The 17,646-nt window shown below is 37.3% G+C and overlaps 1 protein-coding gene across 2 annotated transcripts in view; it reads left to right on the top strand.

Moving 5' to 3' along the window:
• The window catches only part of MRPS9 (mitochondrial ribosomal protein S9), a 72,884-nt gene that overhangs the window by 34,670 nt on the left and 20,568 nt on the right, over positions 1-17,646 (top strand). The window contains exon 5 of one of the 2 annotated variants that reach the window (XM_058534376.1): positions 15,511-15,590. The exons of the other annotated variant lie outside the window; for it this stretch is intronic. Within the exon in view, the coding sequence (XP_058390359.1) occupies positions 15,511-15,590 (80 nt within the window). The remainder of the gene's footprint in view (positions 1-15,510; positions 15,591-17,646) is intronic. 2 annotated transcript variants of the gene reach the window in all.

Raw genomic sequence — 17,646 nt, 5'->3', positions numbered from 1 at the left:
GGATTACAGACTATTTAGAAATATCTGAGAATGACATCAGTTCATATCAAACCCTATGGGATAAGGACAGTGTGTTATGCAGAGGCAAACATATTTATTAGACATTAAGAAAGACAGAAATAAATGAACTAAATATTCAGTTCAAGAAGGCAGAAAAAGAACTAAATTGGTGAACAAAGTGAAGAAATAGAAAAGAAGGGGTAGGATAAATAAAACCAACTTGTTCTTTAAAAAAGCCAATGAAATTGATCAACTTCTGGCAAGTCTGGTCAAGGATAAAAGAGAGAAAATAAGAGGACAATGTAAGTAATTTTAAATAGTAGCGTTACGTTCAGAAGATATTTTTAAAGTACAAGATTGTTATGGGTGACTTTATTCTAATTAATTTGAAGGATATCCTAAATAATAACAATAACTTGTATTTATTGAAACTTAGAGTGGGCCAGGCACAGTGCTAAGTGCTTTGCATATAGTAACTCATAATCTTCACAAGTTTTATTAAGTAGATACTTCTGTTTTCCCCACTTTACAGATGTGAGAATTAAAGCCCCCTGAGATGAATTGACCAAGGACACACAGCTAGGAAGTGGCCGAGGCGGGCTGTAGGCAGGCCCAGGCGGTGTGACTCCAGAACACTGACCGTCACACTCCACTGACTCTCAGACAGTAGTTCAAAGAAAACTAGAATTCCCCAAATTGTCTTACTCAGGAGAATGCTAGTTAGACTGAAAACAGGGTCCAGAAGGTTTTGTCAGTGAGGTCTATCACACCTTGAAAAAGCCTGTAACTTTTATATTATGTAAACTGTTGCAGAGCAGAAAAAAATGACAACTTCCAAATTCACTTTATTTATTTTTTATTTTTTATTTTTTTTAGTTTTCATTTTATTTTATTTATTTATTTATTTATTTATTTTGTGAGGAAGATCAGCCCTGAGCTAACATCCCCGCTAATCCTCCTCTTTTTGCTGAGGAAGACCGGCTCTGAGCTAACATCTATTGCCAATCCTCCTCCCTTTTTTTTTTTCCCCAAAGCCCCAGTAGATAGTTGTACGTCATAGATGCACATCCTTCTAGTTGCTGTATGTGGGATGCGGCCTCAGCATGGCCAGAGAAGCGGTGCGACGGTGCGCACCCGGGATCCGAACCCGGGCCGCCAGTAGCAGAGCGCGCGCACTTAACCACTAAGCCACAGGCCGGCCCCCAAATTCACTTTAAAGGCTCACATGGTTATCAAATCTGGACACAAATTGCATAAAAAAGAAACCTATAGTCTGTTCTCACTACATAAAATGATAGCAAACCAACTAAAGCATTATATTAAGAGAATATACCAGAGGAACTCCCCCCCCCCCCAGGAATATAAGGATGATATGCCATTAGGAATTTATTAATGTAATTGTCTATGTTAATTGAGTCAGGGAAAAAATATTTCCATAGATGAAAAAAAAAGTCATTTAACAAAATTCAGCATTTATTTTTTGATAAAAACTCTAAAACTAGAAATAAAAAGAAACTTTCTTAGTTTGAGAAAGACTGTCATGAGAAACAGAAACACATCAAATTAAAAAATGTATCATTGGACTCCTTTACATTAAGTTCAGGAATAAGACAAGTATGCCTACTCTTGCACCTGGTGTTCAGTATTGTTTTGAGAGTCTTAACTAGTGTGATTCAAAAAGGAAAAGAAATTAGAAATAAATCAGTTATTATTCATAGGTGTTATGATTGCCCACTTAGAAAATATAAAACCATGAACTAAAACTATATTAGAATTATAGTAGACTGTCATTATTTGGGTATTTGAATATTGGAAACACCCAAACTATGAATTGTTCTGAAATTTTTTTAAATGGTACTCTTATAAAAACATGCTATAGTATAGGTGGAGTGTGAAATTGCTTATCATGCCGAGATCATATGAGCATCCTGCCAGTTGATGACAACATGGTGGTCAAATCCACACAAAGAAATCAATGTGGAATGGAATGTAATGATGATCTAAGTAACACAATGGTCTCATTGGTAACAAATCGTGATCTTTCTCTGCCTTTATTTTGGTGGACAGGAACTGTTTTAAGAACATTGAATTCCAACTGTACAAATATATACCTACATACACAGGTACATACATGTGTGTGTGTGTATCTCCTATTTCTTTTATTTTCCAACATTTTATTCTGTACACTTCTTACTCATCTTTATTCTTGTCTTACATCTACAATTAAATTATTAAATGCTGTCCATTATTTTTTTTTTTAATTTTTTGTTTATTGCAATAACATTGGTTTATAACATTGTATAAATTTCAGGTGTACATCATTATACTTCTATTTCTGCATAGATTACATCATGTTCACCACCCAAATACTAATTACAACCCATCACCACACACATGTGCCGAATTATCCCTTTCGCCCTCCTCCCTCCCCCCTTCCCCTCTGGTAACCACCAATCCAATCTCTGTCTCTGTGTGTTTGTTTATTGTTGTTATTATCTACTACTTAATGAAGGAAATCATACGGTATTTGACCTTCTCCCTCTGACTTATTTCACTTTTCATAATACCCTCAGTGTCCATCCATGTTGTCACAAATGGCTGGATTTCATCGTTTCTTATGGCTGAGTAGTATTCCATTGTGTATATATACCACATCTTCTTTATCCATTCGTCCCTTGATGGACATTTAGGTTGCTTCCAAGTCTTGGCTATTGTGAATAACGCTGCAGTGAACACAGGGGTGCATGTATCTTTACGCATTGGTGTTTTCAAGTTCTTTGGATAAATACCCAGCAGTGGAATAGCTGGATCATACGGTAGTTCTATCCTTGATTTTTTGAGGAATCTCCATACTGTTTTCCATAGTGGCTGCACCAGTTTGCACTCCCACCAGCAGTGTATGAGAGTTCCCTTCTCTCCACATCCTCTCCAATACGTGTTGTTTCCTGTCTTGTTAATTATAGCCATTCTGACGAGCGTGAGGTGATATCTCATTGTAGTTTTGATTTGCATTTCCCTGATAATTAATGATCTTGAACATCTTTTCGTGTGTCTGTTGGCCATCTGTATATCTTCTTTGGAGAAATGTCTGTTCAAGTCTTTTGCCCATTTTTTAATTGGGTTGTTAGTTTTTTTGTTGGTGAGATGCATGAGTTCTTTATATATTTTGGAGATTAAGCCCTTATCAGATGTATGGTTTGCAAATATCTTGTCCCAATTGTTAGGTTGTCTTTTTGTTTTGTTGATGATTTCCTTTGCTGTGCAGAAGCTTTTTAGTCTGATGTAGTCCCATTTGTTTATTGTTTCTATTGTTTCTCTTGCCCGGTCAGACATGGTGCTTGAAAATATGTTGCTAAGACCGATGTCGAAATGCGTACTGCCTATGTTTTCTTCCGGAAGTTTCATAGTTTCATACATTCAAATCTTTAATCCATTTGGAGTTAATTTTTGTGTATGGTGTAAGGTAAGGGTCTACTTTCATTTTTTTGCATGTGGCTATCCAGTTTCCCAACACCATTTGTTGAAGAGACTTTCTTTTCTCCATAGTATGTTCTTGGCTCCTTTGTCAAAGATTAGCTGTCCATAGATGTGCGGGTTTATTTCTGGGCTTTTGATTCTATTCCATTGATCTGTGTGTCTGTTTTTGTGCCAGTACCATGCTGTTTTGGTTACTATAGCTTTGTAGTATATTTTGAAATCAGGGAGTGTGATACCTCCAGCTTTGTTCTTTTTTCTCAAGATTCCTTTAGCTATTCGGGGTCTTTTGTTGTTCCATATAAATTTTAGGATTCTTTGTTCTATTTCTGTGAAAAATGTTGTTGGAACTTTGATAGGGATTGCATTGAATCTATAGATGGCTTTAGGAAGTATGGACATCTTAACTATGTTAATTCTTCCAATCCAAGAGCACGGAATATCTTTCTACTTCTTTTGTCTTCTTCAATTTCTTTCAGCAGTGTTTTATAGTTTTCCGTGTACAGCTCTTTCACCTCTTTGGTTAAGTTTATTCCTAGGTATTTTATTCTTTTTGTTGCGATTGTAAATGGGATTGTATTCTTAATTTCTCTTTCTGCTACTTCGTTGTTAGTGTATAGAAATGCAACTGATGTTTGTATGTTGATTTTGTATCCTGCAACTTTACCATATTCGTTTATTACTTCTAAAAGTTTTCTGGTGTATTCTTTAGGGTTTTCTATATATAAAATCATGTCATCTGCAAATAGTGAGAGTTTCACTTCTTCCTTTCCAATTTGGATCCCTTTTATTTCTTTCTCTTGCCTGATTGCTCTGGCTAGGACTTCCAGTACTATGTTAAATAGGAGTGGTGACAGTGGGCATCCTTGTCTGGTTCCTGTTCTTAGAGGGATAGCTTTCAGTTTTTCACCATTGAGGATTATATTAGCTGTGGGTTTCTCATACATGACCTTTATTATGTGGAGGTACTTTCCTTCTATACCCATTTTATTCAGAGTTTTTATCATAAATGGATGCTGTATCTTGTCAAATGCTTTCTCTGCATCTATTGAGATGATCAGGTGATTTTTATTCTTCATTTTATTAATGTGGTGTATTACATTGATTGATTTGTGAATGTTGAACCATCCCTGCATACCTGGAATAAATCCCACTTGATCATGGTGTATAATCTTTTTAATGTATTGTTGTATGTGATTTGCTAGTATTTTGTTGAGGATTTTTGCATCGATGTTCATCAGTGATATTGGCCTGTAATTTTCTTTTTTTGTGTTGTCCTTGTCTGATTTTGGTCTCAGGGTAATGTCGGCTTCGTAGAATGAGTTAGGGAGCTTCCCCCCCTCCTCAATTTTTTGGAAGAGTTTGAGAAGGATAGGTATTAAGTCTTCTTTGAATGTTTGGTAGAATTCACCAGGGAAGCTGTCTGGTCCTGGACTTTTATTTTTGGGGAGATTTTTGATTACTGTTTTGATCTCCTTACTGGTGATTGGTCTATTCAAATTCTCTACTTCTTCTTGAACCAGTTTTGGAAGGTTGTATGATTCTAAGAATTTATCCATTTCTTCCAGATTGGCGAATTGGTTGGCATATAGCTTTTCATAGTATTCTCTTATAATCTTTTGTATTTCTGAGGTGTCTGTTGTAATTTCTCCTCTTTCATTTCTGATTTTACTTATTTGTGCCTTCTCTCTTTTTTTTTCTTGGTGAGTTTATGTAAAGGTTTGTCAATTTTGTTTATCTTTTCAAAGAACCAGCTCTTGGTTTTATTAATTTTTTCTATTGTGTTTTTGGTCTCTATTTCATTTATTTCTGCTCTGATTTTTATTATTTCCCTTCTTCTACTGATTTTGGGCTTTGTTTGTTCTTCTTTTTCCAGTTCCTTTAGGTGCATTGTTAGATTGTTTATTTGAGATTTTTCTTGTTTGTTGCGATAGGCCTGTATTACTATAAACTTCCCTCTTAGCACCGCTTTTGCTGTATCCCATAAATTCTGGCATGTTGTATTTTCATTTTCATTTGTCTCCAGGTATTTTTTGATTTCTTCATTGACCCAGTCGTTGTTCAGTAGCATTTTGTTTAATCTCCATGTATTTGTGGCTTTTCTGATTTTCTTCCTATAGTTGATTTCTAGTTTCATACCATTGTGGTCAGAAAAGATGCTTGGTATTATTTCAGTCTTCTTAAATTTATGGAGATTTGTTTTGTGGCCTAATATGTGATCAGTCCTGGAGAAGAATGTTCCATGTGCATTTGAAAAGAACGTGTATTCTTCGGTTTTTGGATAGAATGCTCTGTGTATATCTACTAGGGCCATCTGTTCTAGTGTGTCATTTAAGGCCAGTGTTTCCTTATTGATCTTCTGTTTGGATGATCTATCCATTCGTGTAAGTGGAGTGTTAAAGTCCCCTACTATTATTGTGGTACTGTCTATTTCTCTTTTTATGTCTGTTAATATTTGCTTCATATATTTAGATGCACCTACATTGGGTGTGTAGATATTTACAAGTGTTATATCCTCTTGTTGGATTGTTCCCTTGATCATTATGTAATGCCCTTCTTTGTCTCTTTTTACAGTTTTTGTTTTAAAGTCTATTTTGTCTGATATGAGTACTGCTACCCCAGCTTTCTTTTCATTGCCATTTGTGTGGAGTATCTTTTTCCATCCCTTCACTTTCAGTTTGTGAGTGTCTTTAGGTCTGAAGTGTGTCTCTTGTATGCAGCATATATATGGGTCTTGTTTTTTTATCCAGTCAGCCACCCTATGCCTTTTAATTGGAGCATTTAGTCCATTGACCTTTAAAGTAGCTATTGATAAGTATGTACTTACTGCCATTCTTAACTTTTTTTTTTCTCAGTGATTTAGTAGTCCTTCTCTGTTCCTTTCTTCTTCTATACAGAATTGATGGTCTCTTTAGTTTGACCTCTGTCTGAAAGCTTTACTCTTTAACTCCCCTCCTCCCTCCTTTTATGTTTTTGATATCATATCTAACCTCTTTTTTGTGCATTTGTATGCCTTACCCTCTTATCATGGAAATAGATAATTTTTCCTATTTGTGGTCTTCTCTTTTCCCCTTAAATCAGTCCCTTTAACATTTCTTGTAGCACTGGTTTCTTGGTGACAAACTCCTTTAATTTTTGCTTGTCTGGGAAATTTTTGATCTCTCCTTCCATTTTGAATGATAACCTTGCTGGGTAGAGTATTCTTGGCTGTAAGTTTTTTCCTTTTAGCACTTTAAGTATATCGTGCCACTCTCTTCTAGCCTGTAAGGTTTCTGCTGAGAAGTCAGCTGATAGCCTTATGGGGTTTCCTTTGTACGTAACTTGACTTTCTCTTGCGGCTTTTAGGATTCTCTCTTTATCTTGAACTCTGGACATTTTGATTATGATGTGTCTTGGTGTGGGCCTCTTTGGGTTTATCTTGTTTGGGGCTCTCTGTGCTTCCTGTACCTGGATGTCTCTTTCCTTCCTTAGGTTAGGGAAGTTTTCATCTATTATTTCTTGAAATAGATTCTCTGCCCCTTTGTCTTGCTCTTCTCCTTCCAGGACACCTATAACACGGATGTTAGTGCGCTTGATCTTGTCCCAGAGGTCCCTTAGACTGTCCTCACTCTTTTTAATTCTTTTCTCTTTTACCTGTTCAGCTTGGGTAATTTCCTCTAGTCTTTCCTCTAGCTTGCAGATCTGTTCTTCTGTATCCTCTACTCTGCTTTTGAGTCCCTCTAGTGAATTTCTCTTTTCCAGTATTGTATTCTTCATTTCTGATTGGTTCTTTTTTATATCTTCCATTTCTTTGTTGACATTCTCACTGAGTTCATCTATTCTTCTCCCCAGATCAGTGAGCATCCTTAACACTCTTTGTTTGAACTCTCTGTCAGGTAGGTTGCTCATTTCTGTTTCACTTAGTTCCTTTTCTGGGGTTTTGTCCTGTTCCCTTACTTGGAATATATTCCTTTGCCTCCTCATTTTGCCTCTTTCCCTGTGCTTGTGTCTACGTATTAGGTAGGTCAGCTACGTCTCCTGCTCTTGGATAGGTGACCTTATGTAAGTGATGTCTTAGGGGGCCTGCAGTGTGCTTCCCTCAGTTCTCAATGTTCCAGGGGTGACCCCTGTGTGGGCTACGTGTGTCCTTCTGTTGTGACCTGTTTGCTTTCCCTGTAGGCGCCCAGGGAGGCCAAGTTATGATCCTGGCCAGCTGTTGTAATGCTCAGCTGCTTGTAGTTGTTGTGGGCCCTTTAGGCTCTTTGTCAGGTGTGGGAAGCCACAGCTCAGTTGGCTGCAAGTTCTAATGCCACATTTGTCTTGCAGTATTTCTTTTAAGTGAGTAGGCCCCCAGCGTGGCAGGTTGTTAGGCTCAGGGCCTTACAATTGCTATAAGCCTCCAGCCTTTAGGTCTCTTGTCAGCTCTCTGAGGATTGTAGCTGTGTGGGGCTGGCCTCAGGCACGGGAGCACCCAATTGTTTCAGGCTTTGGAAGGTGGGGCAAACCCCCTATGTGGGTCTTTGAGAAGCTCAAGTCTTCTGCAGCTGAGAAGCTCCGCCGCCCACAGGTCCACACACACAGTCAACACAGTCCTGCCCCGTGTGTGCGCCCCGACCCCCCGAAGTGGACCCAGTCTCTCCCCGGCAGGAGTCCCACACACTCCACCACCGCCCCACACTCTCCACCTGCTCCTTGTACACGCCCCACCCCACCGAAGTCGGCTCAGTTGCCAGGCTGCAGAGAATCCAGTCACCAATCTATGCAGGCCCACAAGTTGCCCGAGGGCCCGCTGTTGGGTGGGGCCAGTCTCCAGGGTGGGCTGCCTGCCTTGGCCGAGCTGGACCAAATCGGTGCTCTAGCGGGTGGGGCAGACCGCGGGCCAGCAGGCCCCAGGGAGAACTCCAACTGGGGCGTCTGTGTCAGCATGCCCACATCAGGCCACAACAATGGCCGACGCTAGTGTCCCAGTCCCTGGAGAGGTCTCACCTCTCACCGAGATGCACTCAGGGCCTATTAGGTGAGTCTCTTTTCACCAGAGCACTGTGCACCTTTCTTTCTGGTGATTTTAGATTGCTTTCTGAAACGGGTGAGTTTGTGCATGGGCCCTTTAAGAGCCGGTTTTAGTTTCTTTGTGAACCAGCTTTTCTGGGGGTACTCCCCGATGTTTTAGTAGCAGGCACAGTCAGATATTATGCCACTCGTCTCAATTGTGCTGGGTCCACAAAATGCCCCCAGCGGGGCCGCTCCCCGGGTCAGGGCCCAGCTTCTCCAGGGAGGACTGCGTACCTGTGGCCTGCTCCCGGGCGGCCGTGACGCTGGTGGCTTGTGAAGGTGGCGTTTTTTCTCTCCAGAAGGGAGTTTCTGCCAATTCCACCTCAATTAGGATTGTGCTTTGTTGCAGGAGTTCCTCTTATCCCGTTTTCAGTTATGTCTCGGGTAATTTTTCCACGAGTAGTTGTAAATTGGCTGTGTCCGCGGGAGGAGGTGAGTTCAGAGTCTGCCCACGCCGCCATCTTGCCTTCGTCTCTGTCCATTACTTCTTTTGCTGAAGTTTCCTTGGTCATCTCTTGGTTGAATGGAGTTCATTTTCTACTAGATTCTTGAAAATGAGCTCCTGGGTGCAAAATTCCCTCAGCTCTTAATGGTTTAAAATGGTTTTTCTATAGCCTTGGTACTTGAAGGACAGCTTGGCTGGGGGGAAGAATCTTTGGTTCACACTCCGTTTTCTTGAGTTTCTTGAAAATATTGCTCCATTGTTGCCTTGCTTTGTTTGTTGTTTTTCAGAAGTCTCATGCCAGTCTAGTTATCTTTTCTTATAAGTTATTTAATCTTTCCTCTGGTGGTCCTAAGTATTCTTTACCTTTGTTTAGTAGCTTTGTGAAAATTTGACATTAAGTGGATTGTTAAGGGTTAGTTTACAGTGGTGCTGATGAGCGCTTTCAATATGTATATTCAAGTCCTTTACATCCAGAAAATTTTAGTAGTTATAAATATTAGTTCTGTTCTACTTTTTGTTTTTGTTCCTTGGGACTCCAGTTATATAAGTGTTATTCCTTCTTTGGTTGTCTTCCAAATCAGTCACTATCTCTCTGACTCGTTTTACCTCTTTTTTTAATCTCATTTTCATTTTCTTGGTTGTTTCCCTACTTTTTTCCAGTATCCTTTATTATGTTTTTAATCTGTTCTTTTTTGGGTAACTTATGTTAGTTTACGTTTCTGATGATTTTAACTTTTTCTGCCATTTCTTCCCTAAGTTTAGTCAAGTTTTCATTTCGTTGAGGTTTTTTTTCCATTTTATTCTCTGTTTTGCCATTGGTCTTGGTGAGGATGAATTTTCATCAGCTGAACATTTGGTTATTCTCATTTCCTGTTTTATTTTTGTATCAGCCTTTAAACAAAAAATAGATAGAAACATGCTTCTGCATTTCTGTGGACAGAATCTCCTATTTCTTGATCCATTTAATGTAATTTAAAAAATTAATTGTATCCAGATGACAGTTGGGTCAAGACTTAAAAGTTCATTATGATTTTGGAGTTAAGAGATTCAAACTCTAGAGGTGGCTAGTTGAAGGATTAACATACAACTATCAATATTTTTTAAATAACAGATAATATGCCCTTGAGTCACAATAACAAATCACAAAGATTGATAAATTATCTATTTCAAAATTTAAAGTCTGAAAAAAAGATACTATAAATTTAAAAAACAAAGAATAGACTGGAGAAAATTTGAAACATGACAGAGGTCTGATATCTAAAATAAATTACTCTTAAAATTTACAAGCAAAACAGCCTAATAGATAAATGGGCAAAGGGGAAAATAGACAATTCATAAACGAAGAAAATAAAAGTAGCTAATAAACATAGAAGAATATCAGATCAGAAATGAATATCAGATCAGAAATAATGTTCTGTAAAACAAGTAACAAGAGATCATTATCACTTAGATTGGAAATTATAAATATTATGTGTCAGCAAAAATCAGAAACAATCTGAATGTTCACCAATAGGGTAGCTAAATAAGCTGTCAGAGAATCATTTTGTGGAGTAGTATACAGGTGATAAAAAGAGTGAGGTTCTAGTTATGTTAGTGCAGATGAGATACATTGTTGGGTGGGAAAAGCAGGTAAAAATGGTGTAATATCATCTTAGTCCATTCAGGTTACCATACACTGGCTGGCTTACAAACAGCAGAAATTTATTTCTCACAGTTCTGGAGGCTGGGAAATCCAAGCTCAAGGCACCAGCAGATTCAGTGTCTGGTGAGAGCCCGCTTCCTGGTTCATAGATAGCTGTCTTCTCCTGTGTCCTCACGTGGTGGAACGGACCAGGGATCTCTCTGGAGTTCGTTTTATGAGGGCACTGATCATCTGCCAAAGGCCGCACATCCAAATACCGACACATTAGGGATTGGGTTCCAACATATGAATTTTGGGGGGGACAGAAACAGTCAGTCTATAGCAAGTACATAGTGTAAATACAGCTTAATACCATTTGTGTTTTTAAAAAACATGCCAAGAATCCCCTGTATTTCAGCAGATATACTATGTAAATGCACCAAAAGAGTCCAGAATAATAATCTCGAACCTTGCCTCTGTCAAGGGAATTCTGATATTTAATCTTTATAAGAAGAGTGAGCAAAAGCAGTTCTTAGAGGGGAATTTATAGCACTGAATGCGTATATTAGAAAGGAAGAAAGATCTAAAATCAGTCCTTTAAGCTTCCGTCTTAGGAAACTAGAAAAAGAAGAGCAAATTAAATCCAAAGCAGGCAGAAGAAGAGAAATAATAAAAATTCAAGCAGAAATCAATGAAATTGGAAACAGGAAATCAGTAGAGAAAATCAACAAAACAAAAGGCTGTTTCTTTGGAAAAAAATAAATAAAATCAATAAGCCTCTAGCCAGGCTAACTAAAAAAAAGGAGAGGGGACACAAATTACTAATATCAGAAATGAAAGAGGGGACACTGCTACAGATCCCATGGACGTTGAAAGAATAGTCAAGGAATATTATGAACAACTGTGCCCACAAATTTGATAACCTGGGTGAAATGGACCAATTTCTTGAAAGATGCAGTCTACCAAAACTTACACAAGAAGTAGACAATTTGAATAGGCCTATATCTATTAAATTAAATCAATAAGTAATAACCTAGAAGACCTTGGGTTTGGTGATGGCTTTTTAGATACGGCACCAAAGGCATGATCCATGAAAGAAAGAATTGATAAGCTGGATTTCATTAAAATTAAAAATTTTTGCTCTGTGAAAGACATTGTCAAGAGAATGAAAAGACAAGCCACAGAGTGGTAGAAAATATTTGGAAAAGACATATCTGATAAAGGACTTTTATCCAAAATATACAAAGAACTCTTAAAACACAACAGTAAGAAAACAAGCAACCCGATTTAAAAATGGGCCAAAAACTTTCCACTTCACCAGAGAAGATACACAGATGGCAAATAAGTGTATGAAAACATGATCCACATCAGAGAAATGCAAATTAAAACAGCAGTGAGATACTGCTGCATACTTATTAGGATAGCCAAAATCCAGAACACTGACAACACCAAATTCTGCTAAGAGTGTGGGGCAACAGGAGCTCTCATTCATTGCCGGCGGGAATGCAAAGTTGTTCAGCTGCTTGGGAAGACACTTTGGTGATTTCTTACAAAACTAAACATACCCTTACCATACAATCAAGTGATTGCACTCCTTGGTATTTACCCAGAGGAGTTAAAAACTTATGTCCACACAGAAACCTGCACACAGATGTTTATAGCGGCTTTATTCATAATTGCCAAGACTTGGAAGTAACTGAAATGTCCTTCAGTAGGTAAATGCAGAAACTGTGGTACATCCAGACAATGGAATATTATTCATCGCTAGAAAGAAATAAGCTATCAAGCTGTGAAAAGACATGAAGGAACCTTAAATGCATATTACTATGTGAAAGAAACCAATCTGAAAAGGCTACATATTGTATGATTCCAACAATATGACATTCTAGAAGAGGCAAAACTATGGAGACAGTAAAAAGGTTAGTGGTTGCCAGGGGTTATCAGGGAGGGAGGAATGAATAGGCAGAATACAGAGGATTTTTAGGGCAGTGAAACTACTCTGTAATACCATATGGTGGATACATGTCATTATAACTTTGTGCAAACCCGCAGAATGTACAATGCCGAGGGTGAACTGAACGCTAGTGTAAACTGTGGACTTTGGGTGATTATGATGTGTCACTGTAGGTTCATCAGTTGTAACAAATGTACCCTCTGGTGGAGGATGTTGGTAATGGAGGTGGCGAAGCATATGTGGGGGCAGGGATTATGGGAGATCTCTGTACCTTCCTCTCAATTTTACTGTGAACCTAAAACTGCTCTAAAAAATAAATCTATTAAAAAATTAATGAAAGACTGTATTACTTGGGTAAAGTTAATTTTATAGAAAACATAGATAACTGAGGCAGTATCAAGAGCAACAAAAACTAAAATACAAATGAAGCAAAAATATATGAGATTTATATAGAAAATTATAAAACTTAAAGATCATAAGTGAAAATCTGAATAGCTGGAAAAAAAGATTTCACGTTCTGTACAGAAAGATAGTATTGCAAAGTTGTTATTTTTTAAAATTATTAATAAATTTGATATAATTTCATTCAAAGTCCTGGTAAGACTTTTGGGAGAAACTTATAAAGTTTATTTAAAAGAGTAAATGTGCAGGAAGCAGCAAGAAATTTTTTAAAAGAAATAAGAATAATGAAGGAAGCTTACCTTACCAAGTATCAAAATGTGGCAAAAAACCAATTTTAATTAAATGGTGGTGGTGGTGCAGAATAGACAGACCACCTAGTGGACCAGATTAGAGTATTCAGCATCAGCATATGTTTGTTTATGCCATATTTTGTGAATTCTAAGGCACAGTTTTTCAAATTTTATCTTTGACAACAGGATTCATTTAAAAATTAATGTAAACTTGATGTGTACCATCAGCTTTCTTTCTTTGTATAAGATACATGATGGGGCATCTTAAAATCTGTGACATCTTAGATTGAGTGAAATCAAGTACATATATACACATATGTATGTGTATACATTCATACATTGTGAAATCGGAAAACTCACACACTCATACACTCACACATGTGAAGTGAGACCCAACTCAAAAATCCCTCTAAGTTTTACAGTAGAGTCTTAGCTGCAACCATGATGTTTGTCTTTCTTGGTCTCTTCTGACTGACTGCTTTAACAAAACAGTGAAAATTGATTGCATAGTAAAGTTATAAATAGTGGAAAATATGTACAGTTTCATGAAGTTTATGAAAATGATGTTGGAGAAGTATTTAGTTAATCCACAAGCCATTGGCAAATAAGAATCTGGTTTTATTTTTCAAGGTAAACTCCCTATCAAGACTGTTTTTCACCATTATGAAATTTTGGTCTTCATTTTAAGTGTATTCATTTAAAGTGGCCTCCATAATGCCAGTTATCCTGAGAAGAGAAAGATAACCTACGTAGTGTACAGGTAGTATTTTAACAGAAAAGAGTGTAGTATTCAAAAAAATGTAATGGGATAATGACTCTCTTTACTGGACAAAATAATACTTGGATTTTTGCCTCATAAACATAAATTTCAGATTAAATTTATGGATATGAAAAAAAAAATTCCAGAAGAGGGGGCCGGCCCAGTGGCGCAGCAGTTAAGTTCACGTGTTCTGCTTTAGCTGCCCAGGGTTTGCTGGTTCGGATCCTGGGCACGGACCTACACACTACTCATCATGCCCTGCTGAGGCAGCATCCCGCATAGAAGAACTGGAAGGACCTACAACTAGGATATACAACTGTGTACTAGGAGCTTTGGGGAGAAAAAAAAAAACGAGGAAGATTGGCAACAGATGTTAAAAAAAAAAATTCCAGAAGAAAACACAGGAATATAGTTTTTAGAAAGCCCAAACTCTTAAAAGCCTGCTTTCTCAATGGGGGTGATGTTGCCTCCAAGGGGGTGTAAATTGGTTCAATAGGAGGTGAAAAAAATCTTAGCTATTACAGTGTTTGTGGCCCTCCAGAGGGCCACGGTATACATCAACAGATATGCAGTATATCTTTGATAATAAAATTTCATAGGGAGGGAGGCAATTAGGGAAGAAATGTCTAAAAAGGCTCCTTAGGAGAGATTAATGAAAAAACAGTTGAGAAACACCACCCTACAGGAAAAGTGACATATTGTACTATATACGTGTATTTTAAACTTCTTGATTATGAAAGAGACCATAAACAAAATTAAAAGGCAAGTGATGGATTGAGAAGAAAGAGTTTACAACTTAGGTAGTGGACAGAGGAGTATAATCTTTAATGTTTTAGAGTTCCTACAAATTGTTAACAGAGAAACAACTCAATAAAAATATGGGCAAAGGACATGGAGTTAGTGTTTGGTTTATTTACTGCAGTGACTCCATTTCTCACTTTGGTGTTTATTAGATGTGAAGGACCATCTGTATTTCAAAAGGAATTACACATAACGCCTTTTGGGGCCCCTTCTGTTTTAGACGTTTTAAAGTCTCCGAGGTATGTCACCACCGAGTTGAAACAAATAACGTGGCGTGGAAAACTCCATTTCGTTTTTTTTCTTTGTTGTATTATGCCTGTTTCTAATTTTCTGAGTGTACTACATAATTGATTTTATCGGTTTTTCTTTTTAAGAGTATGGGAGTGCATTGTATTTACAGCCAAGCCTAAATTTTTTTGTTCTAATGAGATGATTTTGGCTATTTTATGTGTGTGTATTTAAAACAAATTATAGAAGTTCTCATGGTGAAATATTTAGGGACGTTTTATCAAATGTAAACATTGTTTTATGTTAATAGGTATGAAATATTAAATATCGTAAAATATTTACATGTTAAACATGCTAAACTATTAAAATTCTAAATATTAAAGCTTTTTTGTTATTTTAAAAGGTAATCAATTATAAATGTGTCTCATAATTCCAATTAAATACAGCTATTTGGCCTCTGTGTATATTTTTATTTTTATTTGTTTTCATCTGATATTTTATTAGCAATCCAGTGGGGAGAAGATGGCCGTCCATTTCATTTTCTGTTTTATACTGGCAAACCATCGTATTATTCATTAATGCATGTAAGTATATTATATTTAGGATAAATAATATGAACTGTAAGCTAAGTAACTAATTATACCGGAGATTTCACTCAGCTTCAGAATTTACCTAGTATGTATCTTAACAGACAAAAATAAGACTTCTAGAAGTAAGGTAGTATGTTGGAAGGCCTTATATTTTAATTCATTTTTGCTAAGAGTGAACATTAGAGAATTTATGTCAGAATGGTTTGTCCTTAAAATGCTTTTACGTACAAATTGAGATCACGTTAGGAGATACATGCTCTCAATGATAGTGCCTGTACGTGCATCCCAGGTAAGACGAGAAGCAGGAAAGGGGGCCGAGTGTATAATGCTGTCAGGGGCTATAAAGCATTGACCTTGGAAGACAGTCAAATAGTTATTGTACTTTTTGTTATTCATATAGAATTTTTGCTTTTCATAGGCTAAGGCAGTATATGAGTCTAGAATTTGGGCGCCAAAAAGACCTAAGAAATGATTTTATTACACTTTGACTTCCAACTGCGTTTAAGTGTACTGGGAACAGTTATTATTTTGTTTCAGAGCTTTAAGTGTTTGATAGTGTGCAAATTTGGGAGTTTCCTAGAGTTACTATGAATAAAAGGCCTGGATGCTAGTATCCAGTTTTAAACAACAGAACCCACTTTATTTTTAGAACATGGTGTCGTTTTATTTTATTCATTGTATGATTTATAAAAGTTACAGAAATATTCACTGGGCTTCCTTCATCCACCGTCAGATTTCAGGTTGCTTGAATCCTGTGCACACATTTACTCTGCTTTTTAGAACTGTCTGGTGTTTATTTGTGCTCCACAAACCCAAAGGACAAAATCCCCACTTGTCAGGTACATTTATTTCTTGGAGAAGAAAAAAGAAAACCTTCTTTGCGCTTTTTGTTGACCTTGGGCAAATGAGCTTCTTGCCCTGGCAGAAATGAAATGAATGATAAATGTAGAGTGTGTCTTTGCTGAGTAATGGAGCTGCGGCTCAGGCTTTCCGCTGAGGTTCTCTCCGCACAGCCTGAGGCTGCCCGAGGACCCCTGCTGTTCATTTAAATAGGTATGTCAAATCTGCCTCCAAACGCCGCTGGTTTGATCTGTGGTAATATTTGTGAAGGTTCCATATGGACTTGAGCCCCCTGCAGTGCTAAGAAATAATGTACAACGCTTCATGGTGCAGACGCACATTTTCTCTGAAAAGGGATGCAGTGCTGCGTTTTAGCTGTCGGAGGGGATGATGGAGCTGATGCGCTAGGCCTGTCAACTTGTTACACGGATGGGTTGCACGCAGTGAAGCTGTGGAAAATCTGTGCCTTTTAACTTTTCTACTTAATCACGGTTGTAGCATTGCCTTTAGACTGTATGCTACATTAATTCTCTTCCTGCCTTCTGCCTTTCATCCCAAATTTCACGGAAAAAAGTAAAGCATGCAGGTCTTGTAGAGGAGCCTTATCAAAGAGCTGTCATCTGACAAGCCATTTGCATTTGTTTTGGCTGAAAATGAGCAACCCAAGGGCAAGATATTTTGTTGCATTCCATCATAATGAAGAAATTACACATTGTATAAGAGGCCTAACTTTGTTTTTAGTTTGGTTATGTGTTTTAAAAGGTATTGCTCAAGAAATTGGTTGCTTTCTCAGTGGATAAAATGCTACTGTACTTTCTGACAGAAATGTCAAATTATATGTGATTAATAAACATTCTTTCTTTTTGAGTAACATAGTTTCTGTTACATATAGGAGAGTTCTTTGGGCTTTTATGTTTTAGTGAAATTCAGTCATTTTTGTCAGTTTATTTTGTTGGGTGTTTTGAAGCCCCAAACAGCATGAAGTTTAGCATTTGTTTTATTGCTCATCAGAACAATTTACATGTAGGAATTACAGATATTTTGGGTTAACTTGAGTATTTTAATTCAGATAATTAATAAGACCTTGTAGTTTCAAAAATGCTTTTTATGGAATTTTAAAGTAGTTATATGTATGCAAAAAAGGATAAATGTTTTCCTAAATACATGCCAATCACTTTAACATCATGTATGGCAAATGTTACTTATTACA

The sequence above is a fragment of the Diceros bicornis genome, chromosome 40, assembly GCF_020826845.1.
Source record: "Diceros bicornis minor isolate mBicDic1 chromosome 40, mDicBic1.mat.cur, whole genome shotgun sequence".
NCBI lineage: Eukaryota > Metazoa > Chordata > Mammalia > Perissodactyla > Rhinocerotidae > Diceros > Diceros bicornis.
The sequence above is the reverse complement of the archived record's forward strand: the minus strand, read 5'-3'. Positions and strand labels throughout refer to the sequence as shown.